Source organism: Peromyscus californicus, unplaced genomic scaffold, assembly GCF_007827085.1.
Source record: "Peromyscus californicus insignis strain IS unplaced genomic scaffold, ASM782708v3 Scaffold_10__1_contigs__length_136768540, whole genome shotgun sequence".
Classification (NCBI taxonomy): Eukaryota; Metazoa; Chordata; class Mammalia; order Rodentia; family Cricetidae; genus Peromyscus; species Peromyscus californicus.
Window position 1 is genome coordinate 17,022,470 of NW_026294391.1, and position 19,871 is coordinate 17,042,340.

General features: G+C 35.5%; 1 protein-coding gene across 1 annotated transcript in view; it reads left to right on the forward strand.

Annotated features, from left to right (window-relative positions):
• Wnk3 (WNK lysine deficient protein kinase 3) overlaps nucleotides 1-19,871 on the forward strand; it is a 124,889-nt gene that overhangs the window by 77,135 nt on the left and 27,883 nt on the right. The window contains exons 11-16 of the mRNA XM_052758196.1: nucleotides 10,413-10,477; nucleotides 14,144-14,291; nucleotides 15,713-15,829; nucleotides 17,983-18,138; nucleotides 18,220-18,271; nucleotides 19,437-19,574. Coding sequence (XP_052614156.1) covers nucleotides 10,413-10,477; nucleotides 14,144-14,291; nucleotides 15,713-15,829; nucleotides 17,983-18,138; nucleotides 18,220-18,271; nucleotides 19,437-19,574 — 676 coding nt within the window. The remainder of the gene's footprint in view (nucleotides 1-10,412; nucleotides 10,478-14,143; nucleotides 14,292-15,712; nucleotides 15,830-17,982; nucleotides 18,139-18,219; nucleotides 18,272-19,436; nucleotides 19,575-19,871) is intronic.

Sequence of the window (19,871 nt, forward strand, 5' to 3'; positions counted from 1 at the left end):
AAGAGTTATTTTCTAGTGATGATGTATTCCTATTCCAAACAGCTGCTATCTCAGATATTGTATGTTTTATAAAATTCCCTGTTCATTGAGGACATAAATGAAAATGAATGTGTACACACTGAGCCCAAACAAGAATAGGGAAAACTTTATCTTTCCAATAGTAGTTTCTTTACACAGGACATACTGTTCCAGGATTGAGTTATTTGAAATAAATGGGTTCATAAAGTATTTTGAATCAGAATATATCTCTGTGGGCAGATTTCATATATTTTATATTTCTCTTCCATAATTTAAATATTAACCAGCAATTTATTTCAAAATTTTCAGAGATACAGAATAGGTGAAAATATTATATTAACACCCTGATATCTACCACTTAAAATTTATCATGAATTTTTGTTATATGTGCTCTATTACAAACATACTACTTTGATAATCAGATTGAGTTTGAAGTCTGTACCTTGCCTGCTTTATACAGAGTATTACTTCTTTGTTTTATTGCCATCTTATTTTTCTGATGCATTTCAAAGTTAAAATAATATATATATATAATTTTCATAATACTGCAGCACAAGAATCCTTAACTAGGACTCAGTATTTTTGTTTAAATTTATATACATTAAAAGGCACATATCATAATTCAGTAAGTTTTGACAAATGCTAAGCAACCAAAAAGCCTATATGTAACCAAAGCCATTGTCAGGATGGATATAGTTCACATATTGATAAACTTTCTGTAAAAATCTAGACAATGATTTAGGGTTTGTATGCTATACAATCTCTGCTGCAACTATTGAGTTGTGCCATTATATGCATGAAAGCAATCATAGATAAATTGTAAGCAATCAGACATGGCTCTGTTCCAATAAAACTTAGTTTGCAAAAACAGATGTTTCACCAGATTTGTCCTATAGGTCACAGCTTGCCTGCCAATATAATTCTACATCTATTACATCTGAAAATTCCCTCATGCCTCTTCTGTGTAAGTCCTCTACACACCATACTAATATTAACTACCATTATTTTTTTTAAACCATAGATGAGTCTAGTCTGTTGTAGACTTTCATATAAGTGAGATCATACAATATATACTTGGTAAGGCTTCTCTTATTGAATATGTTTTTGATATTGAGCCATTTTTGTATAAAAGTAGCTCAATGTTTTACTGTAGAATAATTCTAGTTATGAATATACTTAATGTGTTGATCCATCAACTATTTTTTAACACTTGAATGCTTTCTGAAGTTTTTGGCTAGTATGAATAAAACTGCTCTGAACATTCTTATATAAACCTTTCTGTGAGCATATTTTTATTTGTTATGGATAACAGCTAGGGATATGTTTCATTGGGACATAGAGTAAGTGATTATGTTATTTTATCATTGTACGTTTAACAAAATCTGCCAAGTATGATAGCACATGCCTTTAAACACAGCACTCTGGAGACAGAAACAGTAGATAGATCTCTGTGAGTTTGAGCCAGCGTGGTCTACTTAACAAATTCCAGACCAGATAAGGCTGCAGTGTGAGACCCTGTTGAAAGAAAAAGGGGGCGGGGGGGGGGGGGGGAGGGAGGGAGGGAGAGAGGGAGAGAGAGGGGCAGGGAGGGAAAGAGAAGGAGAAGAGAAGAGAAAGGCAGTGAGCAAGAAGAGAGATGGAAGGAGGGAGGGATGAAGGGAAGGAAAGAAAGGAAGAAATGAACATATTCCAAATTGCCTCCAGTATTTTACACTAGCATCAGCAATGTATTGAGAGTTCCTCACACTGACCAACATAGGGTGTCTTAAAAAATATTTTTAAAACAGAGTCTTAAATTTGTTACATAGCTGAGACTGGCCTTGAATTTGTGATTCTCCTGCCTCAACTTACCAAGTTCTGGGATTACAGGCACGTGCCACTATGTCTAGTTTAGTGTTTCTAGTTTTAATGACTCTGGTGGATGTTAATTAATGAGTCTCATTGTGGTTTTAAAAATATTTTTTGTAAATTATGTGTATGTGTGTGCATGTGCAAGTATGTGCAGACGACCTTGGAGGCCAGAGGCATCAAATCCCCTGGAGCTGGAGTCACTAGTGTTTATAGGCTGCCTGATGTGTGTGCTGGTAACTGAACCTCAACAGGAGCAGTATGTGCTCTTAACAACTGAGCCATCTCTCCAGCCCTTCATTGACTTTTTGTTTTCCACATGCTGTGATATTGAGCAACCTTTCATGTATTTGTCATTCTCTACTTTTTTTGTTAAGCCTTTTGTTCATTTGTCCATTTTATTTTGCTATTGTCTTTTTATTGACTTATAGGAGTTATTTATATATTCATCATGATACCAGTCCTTTCTCAGATACATGCTTTACAATATATTCTCCAATCTGTGGTTTGCCCATTCTCAGTTATGAGACAAAGTATTTAATTTGAGGAATCTAATTGATGAGAACTAGTTGTTGTGGTTATTGCTTTATATGACCTAAGAAATCTTTGTACCTATGTTCCAAAGGTACTCTGTAATGTTTTATGAGTTTTTTTTTTTTTTGGGTGGGGTGTCTTATGTTAATGTCTGTGTATATTTTAAATCCATTTTTATGAATGATGTGAAGATGAATGTTCACTTTTTGATATCCCATTATTTCAGCATGATTTATTGAAAACACATTGACATGTCCACATACTTAACAAAACCATTTGATTATGGCCCTCTTTTGTAGGTATGAAAAGCAGTCTCCATGTGGTTTTGATTTGTATATCTTTGAAGACCACTGGTCGTGAACACATTTTCATATAATTTTAGGGCCTTTTTATATATTAACTTCTTCAGAGAAATACCTACTGAAATGTTTTGCCCATCTTTTAATTTTTTTCAATTATATGATTTAATTGTAAGAATTATTTATATAGTTTTAATACTAGACTTTTGACATGTATTACTTACAGTTTTCCCAGTTTGCATGTATTTTGTCTTTATTGATGATGTCTTTTGTGACTTAATTCAGTTTGATTGCTTTCTGAATTCCATGTCATACCTAAGAAGCTATTGCCTAATTCAAAATTATGAATACTTCCCCGTAAATTTTCTTTTAGGAGCTTTGAATTTTGGTTCTTAAATGCAGGTCTTTGATCTACTCTGTTTGGTTTCACTCTCTTCACGTGCATATTCAGTTTTCCAAGGACCATTTACTCAGACTATTTTGACAGTAGTGTACTGGCCCTAGCCGTGCTGTTTCATAAGCCTGCTTGCTTTCTGAAGTCTTCAAAAAATTATAACTTCTTTCCTTTTTCTTTTTCAAGACATGGTTTCTTTGTCAGTTCTTTTAAAATTGTTCATTTATTATTCATTTATTTATTGTGATAGTAGGGATTCAGTCTAGGGCTACACACACGTGATAGGCTAGCACTTTATCACTGAACTACATGCCAGCCTTAACTTATAAAAACGTTTTAAGTCTGTTGAGTGTGGGCAGGCATGTACCATGATGTACATGTGAAATTCAGAGGACACTCAGATTTTGATCTTCACCTGATGGTTCTTTTCTGTTGTTCACTGCTATGTAAGTCATGCTAGCTGGCCCAGGAGTTTCTGGAGATTCTCCTGTTTATACCTACCATCTTGCCATAGAAGCACTGGGATTACATCACACTCTGCTGCCACACCCAGCTTTATGTGGGTGCTACAGATTTGAATTCAGTTCCTCTTACTTGTGTGGCAAACATTCTCAGTCCCATATTTTTTGAGACTGGAGTGTAATCGGAGGGGAATTTCTTTCCCGCCAACAACTCCCAAATACTCAGCAGCTGCTTCCCAAATTATCATACAGAGGCTTATATTAATTATAAATGTTTGGCAAATGGCTCAGGCTTATTATTAACTAGCTCTTACATTTAAATTAACTCGTTCCTATTAATCTATTTATTGCCACATGGTCCGTGGCTTACCAGTCCTCCAGCATCCTGCTTCTTGGGCAGCTCATGGCTTCTGTGTTGGCCCCACCCCTTTTCCTCTGAGTCCTAGTTTGATTCCTCCACCTAGCCTTATCCTGTCTTGCCATAGGCCAACACAATTTTATTATCATACATATTCACAGCATCATATAGAAGGACCATTCCATAGCATTGAGGTTCACTAAGTTGCCCAGGCTAGCTTTGAACTCATTCTTTAAGTGAATCAGGTTTTGAACTTGTGATTCTCCTACCTTCACTTCCTGAATAGCTAAGATTAAAAGCCTATGCCACCATGCCTAGCTTTTATTTTATTTTGAGATAGAATTTCACTTGGTTTCTCAGACTGCCCTTAATTTCTTGATCTTCTGCTTCCATCTCACAAGAAGTTGTATTACACGGAACGTGCCCAATGGAAATAATTTTCTTAATTACCATTTGAAACTGTATATTGCTGACATATACAGAGACAACTGATTTTTCTTACATCACTATTGCAGGCAGTTGTGAGCTGCACAGTGTGGGTTCTGGAAATTGAACTCAGGTCTTCTGGAAGAGCAGTAAATGCTCTTTATCACTGAACCACCTCTCTAGTCCACTAATGATTATTTTAAATAGGGTCTCACACTGTAATTCTGGCTGGTCTGGAGTTCACTAACTTGCCCAAACCACATTCAAACGTCTACCAGTCATTGTACCTCAGCCTCCTGAGAGCTAGGATTACAGACATAAGCCACCGTACTTGGCAATTGGTTTCAAATATTGAAATAGCTTTGTATTTTTGGCATACACTTATTTGGACATAGTATGGCATTTTCAATAAAATACTGGATTTAATTTACTACTATTTTGTTGAGAATTTTTGAATCTTAAGTTCATGAGAGATAGCAGTTCTGTTCTGCTACATCCTTATTAATTTTCTTTTTCTTTTTTTTTTTTTTTTTTTTTTTTTTTTTTTTTGGTTTTTTGAGACTGGATCTCTCTGTAGACCAGGCTGGCCTTGAACTTACAGAGACCAGCCTGGCTCTGCCTCTCGAGTGCTAGGATTAAAGGCATGTGCCACTGCCACCCAGTTTAATTTTCTATCTAGAGGGTCTATTAATTGCTGAGAAAAAGTGTTGAAATACTCAAGTAAAGTAGATTCATGTATTTCTTCTTATAGACCAGTTATTTATTTATTTAATTTGGTTTTTTGAGGCAGGGTTTCTGTGTAGCCCTGGCTGTCTTGGCACTTACTCTGTAGACCAGGCTGGCCTCAAACTCATTGGTCCACCTGCCTCTGCTGGATTAAATCCCGAGTGCTGGGATTAAAGGTGTGCACCACCACTGCCTGGCTATTTTTTTTTTTAAGGAAGAAAACAGATTTATTGAAAACATTTCAAGGGCATTGAGATGGACAGTAACAAGAATACCACAGCAGCCTTTCAATCTATTTTGAAGCTTTATTGTTTGGTAGATCCACAAAATTGTGGATCACTCTTTTTATCTGTGTCCCCTTTCACGCCTAGTAATTTTCTTTCTTTGAAGTGTAGATATTCACTTTCTTTTGATAATATCAGCATGATGCACTTTTCCTCATTCCTTTCAACTTATCTGTTTTGTGTTTTGAAGTAAAATGAAAAAAAAAATAGAAAACATGTAGTTTGTTTTTCAGTCTGTGTTCTTTTAATCTATTCTGCCATGTTCTATTAATTTATATGTTTAGACTGTTAGCATTTTAATTATTTATATGTTGGTTCTTAAGTCTTGCATTTCAAGTATTTGATTTTTCTTTTATTCTATTTCTCTTTTCCTCTGTTTCTCTTTTCTGTCTGCCTGTGGATTCCTTATACAAGGACTTTAAAACTTGTTTTATTTATACTGTTTTGAGTATAATTATGCCTTATAATTGGGTTTCTTATGGATTGCTGTAATACTGCTTATATATATGTATATGTGTATATATGTAATCTTTTTTTCTGTTTATTTTTGAGATTGTATTTTAATTACAACATTTCTCCCTTCCCTTTTCTTCCTCTAAATTCTCACATCTACTCCCCCCACTCTCCTTCAAATTCATGGACTTTTTAAAAAATTAATTATTATTACATGACTATATGTATTATATATATACATATACTCTTATTATTCCCTACTGATTTTGATATTTTAGTATTTCAAGTAGAACATTGAAAACTTGTGTCTATTAAGTCTTTTTATTACTTTTATTTTTTTGAACTGCTGAGTGTGTGTGTGTACAAATGGGTGTTTGTGTGTGTGGTATGTCATGGCATGTGTGTCAAATTTAGAGGACAACCTCAGTTATTCATCCTCACTGTCTATCTTGTTTGAGACAGACTCTGTTTTTTGTTGCTGCACACATACATTGGGTTAGCTGGCTCATGAGTTTCTGGGTATTCTCCTATCTCTTCCTTCTATCTTACTGTAGGAATGCTGAGGTTACAGATGTGCCCTACTGAATCCAGCTTTCTATGGGTCCTGGGGAATTCTAATTCAAGTCCTCATGCTTTACACTACAAGCATTTTACCCACTGAGCCATTCTCCCTAGCCCCTACTTGTACTTTTTAGAGTTCTCTCAAACGTTGCTCTTTATATGCATAGTAGATGCTATTATGACTTAGATCTCAACTATTAAATATGACTTAAGATACTCATGACATGGATAGTGTATTTGCCCTTAGTTTTAAACCCATTCTGAAGTCCCAAGCATTTTTTTAATTATTCCTTTTGTCATTGGAGAGCTTCATTTAGTCATTCTTTAATATATCTGATAGAAACAAATTCTCCTAGTTTTCTTTCAATCCTCTTTTTGGATATAGATTCCACAGTTTTGTTTCTAACTGCTAGTAAATTTTCAGGGTTTTGTTTTGCTTTGTTTTTGTTTGTTTGTTGCAGAAATGTAATTTTAATGCATGTTAGGATGGATTTGGGGTGGATGCCCTGTTGAAAACTCCCTCAGTCTTATGGGTCTTTAGCCAAATTTGGGAAGGTTTTAGCTACTAATGTTTTAGATTTTCTTGTTTCATATTCTTATCTCTTTCCAATGCTTTGGCTGGATGATTTACATGTTTACTTATCCATTCATTCATTCATTCATTCATTTTTGAAGTGCTAGGGATCAAACTGGCTTTATGCATGCTAGACACATTCTCTTTGACTCAGCTATATCCTCAGGCAATATACATCTTCGTCTGTTTGATTGTAAGCGTAGCCTTTAATGGCCAAGTCACCTCTCCAGTCTACAATATGTATTTTAAGAGGTAAGTTTCATGTAACACAGACTGGCCTTGAACTCCCTATATGGTGGAAGATGATGTTGAACTCCTGATCTGTCTATCTCTCAAGCACTAGGAACATACTACCATGCCCCATTTATGTGTTGCTGGGATCAAACCCAGGGCATTGTGCATGCTAGGCAAGCACTCTACCAACTGAATTATATTCTCAGCTCCTATGCCTGTTTTGATCTCTTTTGAAATTGTGCTCTTCCCTCATTTGGATGCCTTATTCATTTCTTTTAGTTCTGTTCTATTGTTTAAATTAAGTAAATTTATTTTTCTTGAAACACCATCTCACTATTGTATACTCAATATATAGTCCAGGGCAGCTTTTAATCCTCCTGTCTCAACCTCCCAAGTGCTGGGATTACAGGTTTGAGCCACAATAATCTGGCTAATATGTTTTAGTTTAATCTATTGCTGCTTAGTCTTCTGTCTCTGTTTCAGCTCTCATTGGGTCTCTGTTGGTGCTTCCTAAAAAGTAAGATAATTCTCTATACTGCCAAATGTTGCTAGATGGAAGCAGGAGGATGCTGATACCCTTAATACTTTATCTCTGCTACAGCTATAAAAATATGGAAAAACTTAACTGCCCAATGCCTATTGGGTTATGTTATGGTCTTCCAGTGGATGAAGACATTTTTGTTTTAGTAGATAGTTTACTTAACTGAACTCTAAACTATTTTCTATATGGGCATATCTTTGGAGGATTGTCTCAATTATTAACTGCTATGAGAAGACTCAACCCACTGTGGGAATTACTATTCCCTAGGCAAGAGGTCCTGAACTGTAAGAGTAGAGAAATTGAGCTCAGCACAAACAAGTAAGCATGTACACATTTATGTCTCTCTACTCTTGACTGTGGTTGTGATGTGACTAGCTACTTTAAATTCCTTGCCACCATAATGGACTGTAACCTGGAATTTCAAGTTGAAATGTAGGACAACTACTAAATTAAAAAAACCAACTAATAGATAATATCTTACTAATTTCTGATGTGTTTAAAATCTAAAATCTGGCCTATGCTTCTTTAAAAAGTATCGAGCTGTCAGTGCTAAATGTTTGCAATAGCAAAAGTTACTGTTTATCTTTCTCTTACAACATTGATCCACTATATTCATGCAGTTAAAAATTATAAAAGACTAATCCAGTATAACAGTAAACACATATATCTTCCATCAGCCACCTAGTACTCTTAAAAGTAACAGAAATTGTCTTCTAAAATAAGAACAAAGTCCCAATAGCCAATAAATACTAAAAATTAAAGCTTTGAGTACATATACGTAGGAGAAACTACTGGAAAGTTTGGAGTGACTATTTTTGTGGAACTCATCAGGGAGATTAAATGGGATATGAATTAAGAGCCCTAAGGCTAACAGTATTATTGTTTGTAGTACATGCATAACACATCCATATAATTATAATTTCAACAATTATTGAGATGATGTATTTATTGGCAAGTTCTCCCACCTTGATTCATGATCTAATTTACAAACATACATTCTTTGTCTTAGCTCTTTTGTTTCCTTTAATCTAGACTAGTTCCTCAAGCCTTCATCTTTCATTGCTTTGATCTCTCTGAATGAACACTTATTTTTTGTAGAATATCCTTTAGTTTGATTCTGTCCAAATCATCCTTCTCTTTAGTTCAAGTTACGATTTTTTGGGGGTCAGGAATAACTTGTAAGTGTGGTTGTGTTGTTCTTTCTATATCATACTGGTTTGTCTCAACATCAGAGGATTAAATTTGATTATGTGGTTAAGATGGGAGTTTCTACAATTTTGCCACTGTAAAGTTACCACGTTTGCCTTTATAATTAAAAAGCAATCTGTAAGGATACATTTTGAAACTATGTAATTCCATTGTCCTTCATCTAACTTTTACTAGTTTTAGCATCCATTTATTATTTTTCCATATCCCTTCTTATATTCATTAATTACCTTGTTATAGTTAGAACTGCCTTTTCCTTATTTGTTTGTTCATATCAGTGTGAACTCATTTATTGAATAGACTATATTCTTACTACTTATTTTGACAGCAAATTGTTCAAGATTTGGGTATTGGTGGTCCTTTGATTTATTTTTGTGATATCACCCTATTACTCTTTGAGTTATTTGCTTTTTGCCACAGTAAAATTCATCTTGTAAGTCCAGTGTGAGAAGTAGTAATTTCCCCAAAGTATCTCCATCCTTCCTAACTAAGATATGAGCAATTTTACTGGTTTGTTCTGGAAGCCACTGCTAAAGATCCTGGTATATATACATTTTATATGTGTTTATGTATATAGTATAAATGTGTATTTTGTATATATTTTTCTATAGAAAATTTGTCCAAATATTTTCTAAATGGACAGGACTAAGGAGGGATTGAATAGGGTGGGGAAGTAGAGGAATGTAAGTGGAGTCATAATGTATGGAAGAACTCAACTCGTGGAAAGGAACTCCAGTCTAGTGTGGCTTAAAGAAGAGATACGAAATTAGAGAGCCAGGAATGGACCAGTTCATTTAGGAATTTATTTGCCCTCTGAAGGAACTCAATTTTTTAGAACATGAGGAGTCATCATAGAAAGTTTGATTGGGTAAGGAATAATTATTTTTGTTAGATTTATGTTTTAATATTCTTTTCTGTTGCTAGTGGCAATTCATAAAGGATAGATTACATAAATGTTTAGAATTATTTTTCAGTAGGATTGGTATTTGCATTCTTTAATTAAAGGACATTTGATTCATTGATTTGTTTTCTTGTGGAATTGAAGTAACTCAGGATTCATCTGTTCTCTGTGATAACTAACACAAACAAGAATTAAAAGTGTTAAGTGGTATTTATTTATTTATTTATTTATTTATTGTTTTTTTTTTTTTTTTTAAGGATCTCACTGTGTAGCTCTGAGTGGCCTGAAACTCACTTTACGCACCAGGCTGGTCTCCAACTCAGAGAGATCCACCTCCGGAGTGCTGAGATTAAGGAGTACACCACCATGATTGCTAAAACACTGTTAACTTTTAATGAAAAAAATCTTGAGTAAGAGATACTTGATGTACTAATGTCAGTAATAGGGTTGATATAGGCACTGCATCATAAAGGCATTTTATCTGGTTTACAAAGTTAAAATGAAATATAACGATGATGGTTTTTGAAATAGCAAATTGTATCTTAGCACGAACTTTGCTGTTATCATAAGATGTTATTACTGCACTCTTTACAGCCTGTATCCCAACCAGTTGGAGCTGAACAACAAGCAGCTCTTCAAAATCCAGATTTTGTTCGAAGGTAAGTATCATCTTAGTACCTAAAAATCAGTGGTGGCATGCTAACACATGTCATTGTATGCTTAAAGTCCCTTGAATAGACTCATCTTTTATGTGTAAGATTAATAAAATTGGGATGAATTTTATTCCTTAAATATTTAGTGATCATATAGATTGTGAAATTATTGACCATATTTTATTTTGTTTATAGTATTGTGTTCTACAAAGTAAATGAAAAATTATGTAAAGTAAAATTTTAGCTAATCTCATAAAATAAATTATAACAAGATAAGTAATTGTATTATTGGTAGTTTGAAAATAGTCTTTTCTATATATCATTCAGATCGGGTAATTTCTGTTATTTTTTCAAATTTATTGATTCTTTTCCGTGTCTTGTTTATTCTACCATTTTTCCCATTCAGTGAAGTTTTATTTCTGCAATCTATGTTTAGTCCTATAATTTCCATTTGGTTCTTTTTTAATTTCCTATTTCTCATTGACTTTATTTTTCTCGTTTGTTTCAAATGCAGTTTCAATTGCCTGTTGAAGTTTTGTTTTGTTTTGTTTTTGTTCTTTTCATTACTGGGGATGGAGCACAGGGTCCTTGCATATGCTAGGTGAGCACTTTACCACTCAGACCTTTGCTGAAATTGGCTTCCCTTTCCATTTTTAAAATTTCTTTCTCCTAGCCAGGCGGTGGTGGCGCACGCCTTTAATCCCAGCACTCAGGAGGCAGCGGCAGGTGGATCTTTGTGAGTTCGAGGCCAGCCTGGTCTACAGAGCGAGATCCAGGAAAAGGCGCAAAGCTATACAGAGAAACCCCGTCTCAAAAAAAAAACAAACAAAACAAAACCAAAAAAAAATTTCTTTCTCCTTTGTGTTGGGGGCCAAACCCAGGGCTTTGTGCATACTTGACAAGTACTCTATCCCTGAACTCCATACACCCTAGCCTACTGAAATATTTTGGTTATGGCTTGTCTGACAATTCCAATATCTGATTTATCTTGGAAGCCTATGCCTGTTGATTGTCTGTCTGCATTCAAGTTGTGATTTTCCTGGGTATTTTGTTTTTGTTTGTTTGTTTGGTTGGTTTTTTTGGTTTTTCATTTGTTTGTTTTTTTTTCTATTTCAATTAGCTTCTGATTCATATTTGTTTGTTTTTTGGTATAACTAGAATTTTATTTTTATTTATATATTTTAGGCATTATGTAAGGATAGTTTGGATTCTAATTAAATCTTCTGTTTAGAAGACATTCCCTGTGTTTAGGTGCATGTGTTCTGGCTCTTAATGGGCTGTGGTTCCAATGAAAATTTAGTTTTAGAGTTCTTGTACTATTCTGGTCTGCTTTGTTCACCTGGCACCATTGAATACCACCATGGGACCAAAGGGTAGAGTTTTCCTCTAGGCTATCCTTCTAGTCCATACTCTATTGATGAGGCTCCTCCCAGTTCTACTGGGGAAGGAGTCTATCTTTGGCTAATGGGCTAAAGTCAGGAGACATTAGGTTTGAGTTTCTTTTGTGTCTATACTAGGATATATGAGACTGAGCCTGATCAAGCCTTCTGTCACTGGATAGCTAATTGGGAAATGTCAAGCTGCTGTTTGTTTTTTCAAGTCTTTGGGGTTCTTAGCCAGTTTTACTTTCGGTTTTTCAGTCTTGGTTGCCCTCCTATGGTTGTATAGTTTATTATTTCCAGAATTTTTAAAATTGTACTTGGGGGAAATGAGCAAGAAAAGTTGTTTCTGTCATCTTGTTCCAAAAGCTATTTTTTATATTTATTTTACTATGTTAATGAGTGTTCTACGTGTATGTATTTGCACCACATGTGTGCCTGGTGCCCATAGGGGTCAGAAGAAGGCATTGAATTCAGTGAAACTAAAATTAAAGACAGTTGTAAACATGTGGGTGTTGGGAACTGAATCCAGGTCCTCTGCAAGAACAGTAAGTGCTTTTAACCACGGAACTCTCTCTCTAGTCTTAAGCTAGTACTTTAAAGAAACTTTTTAATGTGTAAAGTATTATTTCATGAGCTAAAATTGTCTCTTTTTTATCCTCTAATGATTATTACTTATTACTGTCATTTCTCTATATTTTAAGAACTCCAGGAGAATGGTTTATTGGGAGGGTGCCCTGGGGATGGAACCCAGCCCTTTTATATGCTGCACAAGCACTGTACCTCTGAGTTACATCCTTAGCCCCTATGAACATTAATGTGTAACCTTTTACTACTTGTACCTATGTATATTCTTTTACATGAAGATGTAGAAAGAATTTATGTTTTGTTTTTGTCTCTTTTTGTACATATCTACAGAGATGGTTCATGAAGAGTTTTTAGAAGGACTCACCAAAAAATAATTTAAAAGATATGTTTGGGGAAAAAAAGATCTATTGATACTTACTCCATGATCATCAGGCTCTTAGAATCTCTTCTTCCCCTCTTCTGCAATATTTCCTGAGCCTTAGATGTGGGAGTATTTATTCTGTAGATGTACCAAATGGGATTGGGCTCTACAACTTTGTATTTTGATTGTATTTTTTCTTTTTTTTGTTTTTTGTTTTTTGTTTTTCAAGACAGGGTTTCTCTGTATAGCCCTGGCCCCTGGCTGTCCTGGAACTTGCTTTGTAGACCAGGCTGGCCTCGAACTCACAGAGATCCACCTGGCTCTGCCTCCCGAGTGCTGGGATTAAAGGCATGTGCCACTATGCCTGGCTAATTGTATTTCTATAGTAGGCTCTGTCTGTTGCAAAGAGAAGTTTTCTTGATGAGGAGTGAAGACTATACTTATATGTTGGTATAAGGACAAATGCTTATGATTGCTGTTAGTGATTATGCTGGTTTAGTAAATTAGTGGTTGTAGTTTCTCTTCTAAGATACATGACTTCATTAGTACTGTCTTTTATATTTTTTTCTGATTTGAACTTATAGGTATAACTAGTCACAATTAATCATGTTGAACCACTTTTATATCATTCATTTTCATTGCTTGTTTTACCCCCTGCATTATTCCTATCTCCTACACTTAGTCTGCTTATCCTTTGTTGAGGTCTATCCCCTTTGTGGATTAAGAATGTGTATTCATTTTAGAAGCTTTATTTGAATACATTAGTAATCTCCAAACAAACAAGAAAAAATTGATCAAGAGTAGCTCCTAAATTAAAAAAAAGAACATCCCTTAATAAAAGGTTTCATAGTGGCTTATGACTACCAGTGTCTTTCTTTTATTCTTACTCCTGTGATAAAAATGTATGACACGTATATATGATACCTCATTTTTTTATAACTTTTAAAAACAGTTTTATTGAAATATAATTTGTGGGACTGGAGAGATGGTTCAGCAGTTAAGAGCAGTGGCTCAATTGCCAGCACTTGCAACCATGTGTATCTCCAGTCCCAGAGGATCAGATGCCCTCTTCTGGCCCCTGTAGGCACTGCATCACATGGTACACAGACATACATGCAGGCTTACCACCCATGCACATAAAATAAAAACAAATGTTTAAGAAAAAATACGATTTAGCTATCATACAATTCAACTGTTTAACTTGTACAATTCAGTGGTATTAAGTACATTCAGAGTTATACAATCATTGGCTGGTTTTCCTTAAATTTATAATTTTATAATATTAAGTTTTCTTTAGATTTTATGATCAGGATTGAAATGAGTTACCTTTTTTTTAATCACTAGCTTGAATCAAGACGTGACAGCTATGAAAGAAACCACCAATAACCCTGATAACCAGAGTGGAAATAGCAAACAGGATCGGATGAAACAGAGAAGAGCCTCCTGTCCTCGGCCAGAGAAGGGGACTAAATTTCAACTTATTGTCCTTCAGGTCAGTGTGTATGTATGGCTGGATTAGAGTTTGTGTAGAAGTCTTAGAGACTCAGGAAGGAACAGTGCTATGGAAGTAAATGCACAATATTGTGAAACCTTCTGTAAACTAACCTCTCTTTCATCCAAAATTTCTGATGAGAACATTACATTGTAGATATTAAACTTGGAGATTGTAAGGTAAATAAAAGGAGGAACATAAAATCGCTATAACCACGAATCAGAGCTTATTCTTTCTATCTTTTTAGTTTGTTTTCATCTTTTGTCCTATATGTATGTTCAGTGTCTCACATTTTAACACTGTAATAGCGTGACTAATATTAGCAAAAATATATTGAATTATTTTGTGGTAGGTGTTCCAAATATTATGTACTTATTTTTATCATGACCCTCCAAAAGTAGTATACCCATCTTTACAAATAGAGAGAAGTAATTTGCATAAAATTATTCAACTACCAAATGCTAGAATCAGATCTGAACCAGATCAGAATTTAAAACCTGTATTTCTAACCAATATGATATATGTTTCAGATGGATTATAAAACTTATATATAGCCGGGCGGTGGTGGCGCACGCCTTTAATCCCAGCACTCGGGAGGCAGAGCCAGGCGGATCTCTGTGAGTTCGAGGCCAGCCTGGGCTACCAAGTGAGTTCCAGGAGAGGCGCAAAGCTACACAGAGAAACCCTGTCTCGAAAAACCAAAAAAAATAAATAAATAAAATAAAATAAAATAAAACTTATATATAGTTTGACTGGGCGGCAGTGGCGCACGCCTTTAATCCCAGCACTCGGGAGGCAGAGCCAGGTGGATCTCTGTGAGTTCGAGGCCAGCCTGGTCTACAGAGTGAGATCTAGAACAGGCACCAAAACTACATAGAGAAAACTTGTCTCAAAAAAAAAAAAAAACCAAAAAACTTATATATAGTTTTATATCCTTTCTTTTTTAAAACAATATATTTTGTACATGTTTCTGATACCAGTAAATAATTTGAAGAATCTATTTTTAAATGTCTGCAATACATAGTCCCTTGTACAGAGATATAATTTAATTATCCTTTTTCCCGTTCTTCCTTTAGGTTCGTTCTGTAACTGTTGCTGAATATGTTGTATGTGAGCTCACCTAGTTACTCCCTGTAAAATGTTGTGATTTTATTTTCATTTTTATTGTTTTTAGACAGAGTCTGATAATAGCCTAGACTTGCTTCAAACTTAATATATAGCCAAGGATAACCTTGAATTTCTAATCCTCCTTCCTTCACTTCCCAAGTACTGAGATTACAGATATATACCACCTTGATTGGTTTATGTGGTGCTGGGGATGGAACTCAGGGCTTTGTGCATGCTAGACAAGCACTCTACCAGCTGTGTTCCATCCCCAGCCAAGACTGCTTCTCTTAAACTGGTTAAACGTGTATACTTAGGTATCAATCTCTGGAGACAACATGGTGGAATGTCAGCTGGAAACACACAACAACAAGATGGTCACTTTCAAGTTCGATGTTGATGGTGATGCACCTGAGGATATTGCAGACTATATGGTAAGTATAGTAAGACAGAACTGGTTTTCCCTTAGTGTACTCATTCTCTCCTTTCTCTCATCCCACTTGCTTTTTTCCCCCTCTGTTTTCTCTCCATTTATTCATTTACACCCATCTGTTGATAGAATGTGTAGTTTTTGTTTTTTTACTTGCACAGAGGAAAATTGATTATCAGGGATAAATTATTGCATTTCCTCTGGTTTTATTGTAGTTATCTGAGAAAATAGGTTTTTAGGATTTTTTTGTTTGTTTTTTAATCACTGTGTTTTAATCTCTGGCTATGTGTTAAAATAATACTATAATCTTTAAATGATAATCTCATTGCATAGGCCCCTGATTAAATCAGAATCAAGCCACCTAAGTAATTTTAGTGTATCTAACATCCTGCACAAAAGTATTTAAGCTATGTTTTTCAGTACATTCAGCTTTGTTTTTTGAATGTGTGAGTGTGTTGTTGTGTGTGGTGTATGTACATGTTTGTGTGGGTATGTGCATGGAGTACAGAGGACATTGGGTGGCCTCCTCAACCGCTCTCCACATTATTTCTTTATTTAATGTGTAAGTGTGGTGTTTGTATATGTCATGTATGTGCAAAAAAAAAAAGTGTGTGTTCGGGTACATGCAACCATACCTTCACCTGCAGAGGCTAGCGGTGTCCTCCTTTGTCGTCCCCTGACTTACTCTTTTGAGACAAAGTCTCTTCCTAATCCTGATGCTTGTGTGTTTCAAGTAGGCTGGCAGCCAGCAAGCCCTAGAAATCTTCCTGTCTCCTCACATTACTGGGGTTACAGGTTTATATGAAGCCATGCCAAACTTGTTATATGTATGCTGGGATCCGAACTCGGGTTCTCATGGTTCCATAGCAATCTACCTTATTTTTTGAGACATGGTCTCTGACTGAATCTGGAGCTCATTGATTCAGCTAGACTGGCTAGCCAGTGAGTTTTAGAAATCTTCTGTCTCTATCACCCCTAACCCCATCCCCAGCACTTGGATTACAGATATACACTACCATGCCTGACTTTTTATATGTATGCTAGTGAGTCAAATTCAGGTTCCCATTCTTACACATCAGGCAGTTTAACAACTGAGTCATTTACCCAGACCCACATTTAGTTTTTTAATAGCTTTGAATAACTAGGCTTAGGATAGTGTTTTTCTTTCATGTCTTTAATCCAGAACATGGAGGCAGAAGCAGGCTGATCTCTATGAGGTCAAGGTCAGGCTGATCTTCATAGTGAATTCTAGGACAGCCAGGATTATGTAGAAAGAGCCTGTCTCAAAACCAAAACAAAACAAAACAAAAAATGGCCAAACAAAGCCAAGACAAAAAAAATGTATAAAACATCATTGTGTTCATTTTGTGCTGGCTATCTACTGCTGGGTGTAGGGCCTACCCTTAACTGTGGTAATTGTAAGACTCTGTTAGAGAAAAGTAATCTTTCCGTTGTAAGTAGATGTCAATTGGAAATAGCTTCTTGGTTGTGATGTCGGGTTGAGTCCACTTCCCCCTCTCAGTGCTGCCCCATCTGTCTTGGACCTGTGCAGGCCCTGTGCAAGCTGCCACCATCTCATTAGTTCATATGTGTGTCAGTCCTGTTGTGTCTGGAGGACACTGTTTCCTTGGTGTCATCCATCTCCTCTGGGTCTTGTCTTTCTGCTTCCTGAGCCCTGATGGAGGGGCCTGATGAAGACACTCATTTAGGACTGAGTGTTCCAAGGTCTTTCACTCTGTGCATATTGTTCAGTTGAAATTACAGCCAATTTATAAAATCTAAGATATTTCAAAGTATAGTGGCTTTTTCTGACAAATATCAGTGATCTCAGAAAAATTGAATGCATTATGAAATACTTTTAACTGGTCTTAATTATTTTTGTGGCACATACTTATTTTGTTGTTTTCCTATGGAATTCACCATTAAAATATTATAATTTTGGCCGGGCGGTGGTGGTGCACGCCTTTAATCCCAGCATCGGGAGGCAGAGCCAGGCGGATCTCTGTGAGTTTGAGGCCAGCCTGGGCTACCAAGTGAGTCCCAGGAAAGGCGCAAAGCTACACAGAGAAACCCTGTTTCGAAAAAACCAAAAAAAATTATAATTTTGAAGAAAATAAATGTATTCTCATGAATACATTGGCTTTTACTTGATGGCAGGTTGAAGATAACTTTGTGCTGGAAAATGAGAAAGAAAAGTTTGTAGAGGAATTGAGGGCTATTGTAAGTCAAGCCCAGGAGATCCTTCATGTCCACTCAGCTGCAGAAAAATCTATTGGTGTTGACTCTGTTGCCTTGGAATCCAACAGTAACCAAGTAAGAACACTTTTTTAGTAAGAAGGTCATTTGGGGACTTTGTCAGGAACATCATCATTTACCTGTTCATTTTTATTTCAGATAGGGTCATCTGACCAAGTACTGATAAATTCTGCATCCACTCAAACCAGCAGTAAGTATATTTAATAAAATTTACCATTGACTTTTGAAACAAGGCATTTTGGAGACTTGATATACTTTCATAGATAAAGATATTAACCAATAAATTAATTTGATGATAAATTGTTTTTCCACACTTGAAAGAAATTTATAGCCCAGATATTGATTCTTTATCTGAGTAATTTAGTTCTGAGTTATTACATGGTATGTTACCAGAAGAGGCAGTCACAATGCTGATTGACATCCTGTTTGAATTTTAACTGCTAATCTGTTTACTTTGACATGAGATAGGCAAAGGTATTTTAACTAAAATCACTGTGTTCTAAGTTTGCCTCATATTTTAGTAGTCATTCAGAACTTGACTTTTTCACTGATGATAATACTTCTACCAGCTCTGGCCACTGATAACATTATAAATCAGACATCAGATAAATTTCCAGAAACTAAAATAGGGGTTCTTCTGTTTTCTTTTCTGACAACTTTATCTCTTCATTCTTCTTAGCCCTGGTCATGGGTATATTAAGAGTGTCTGGGAGGGGGAGAAGAACCATAGCAACATGAAGACCTCAGAAGGAATTAACACAACATGAAGAAGCAAAAGGTGGTGGGAATAATGGAAGCAGATACCATTATCCTGAAATTTAGTTCAACTGTATTAGGATGCCAGAATACATCTGTATCTTACTTTGTTGGTTAGCAGAAATCTGAGCAAGTTTCTGACTGACAACGTAAGGTAAAGTTCCAAAGAAATTACTTGAGAAAGTTACAGATGTAGGGATTTCTTTTACTTAACTTCCATATTGCCATAAGCTACATTTACTTCTCTTTTTTCTGGTGTATAGTTCTGTAAATTTTAATACTTGTATCAATATATACCACCATGATACCACTTAGGCACAAGCATAATCAGGTTGCAGAACAACAGCTGTAGATTTGAATGGAGAAACTATGACCCACTTATTTAAATTTTGCTTCTGGTTACTATTAATACATACCTTATATTTAGTTCTGTAGACTGTTTGTCAAGGTTGAGATAATACTCTTATGGCTTATAATTATCCTTGTACTGTTGGAAGTGGAAATGTAACACAAGCTAATTTTTAACTTGATTTATTTATTTAATATGAACACACTGACAGTTGCTTAGTGTATAATTTGTTGATAATTCTTTCCTACAGATGAATCTGCTCCTCAGTCATCCCCAGTTGGTAGGTGGCGATTTTGTATCAACCAAACAATAAAAAATCGTGAGGCACAGTCTCCTCCTTCCCTTCAGCCTTCTGTGCCTATGGTTCCTGGGTTACATCCATTTACTAGTAAGTTTTCTTCTTCTTCTTCTTCTTCTTCCTTTTTTTTCAGACAGGGTTTCCTTGTGTAACTTTGGAGCCTATCCTGGAACTCACAGAAATCCACCTGCTTCTGCCTCCTGCGTGCTTGAATTAAAGGCGTGGGCCACCACGCCTACTAGTAAGTTTTATTGTCTGCCAGTTTTCTATGGACTTGGATGATATGGTTACAAATTATAGACTGTCTCATTAATTTGTTTTCATGAATATTTTGTGCTTATGACAGTTTTCACAAGCATTTTAGAAGACATAATATCGCTATATAAC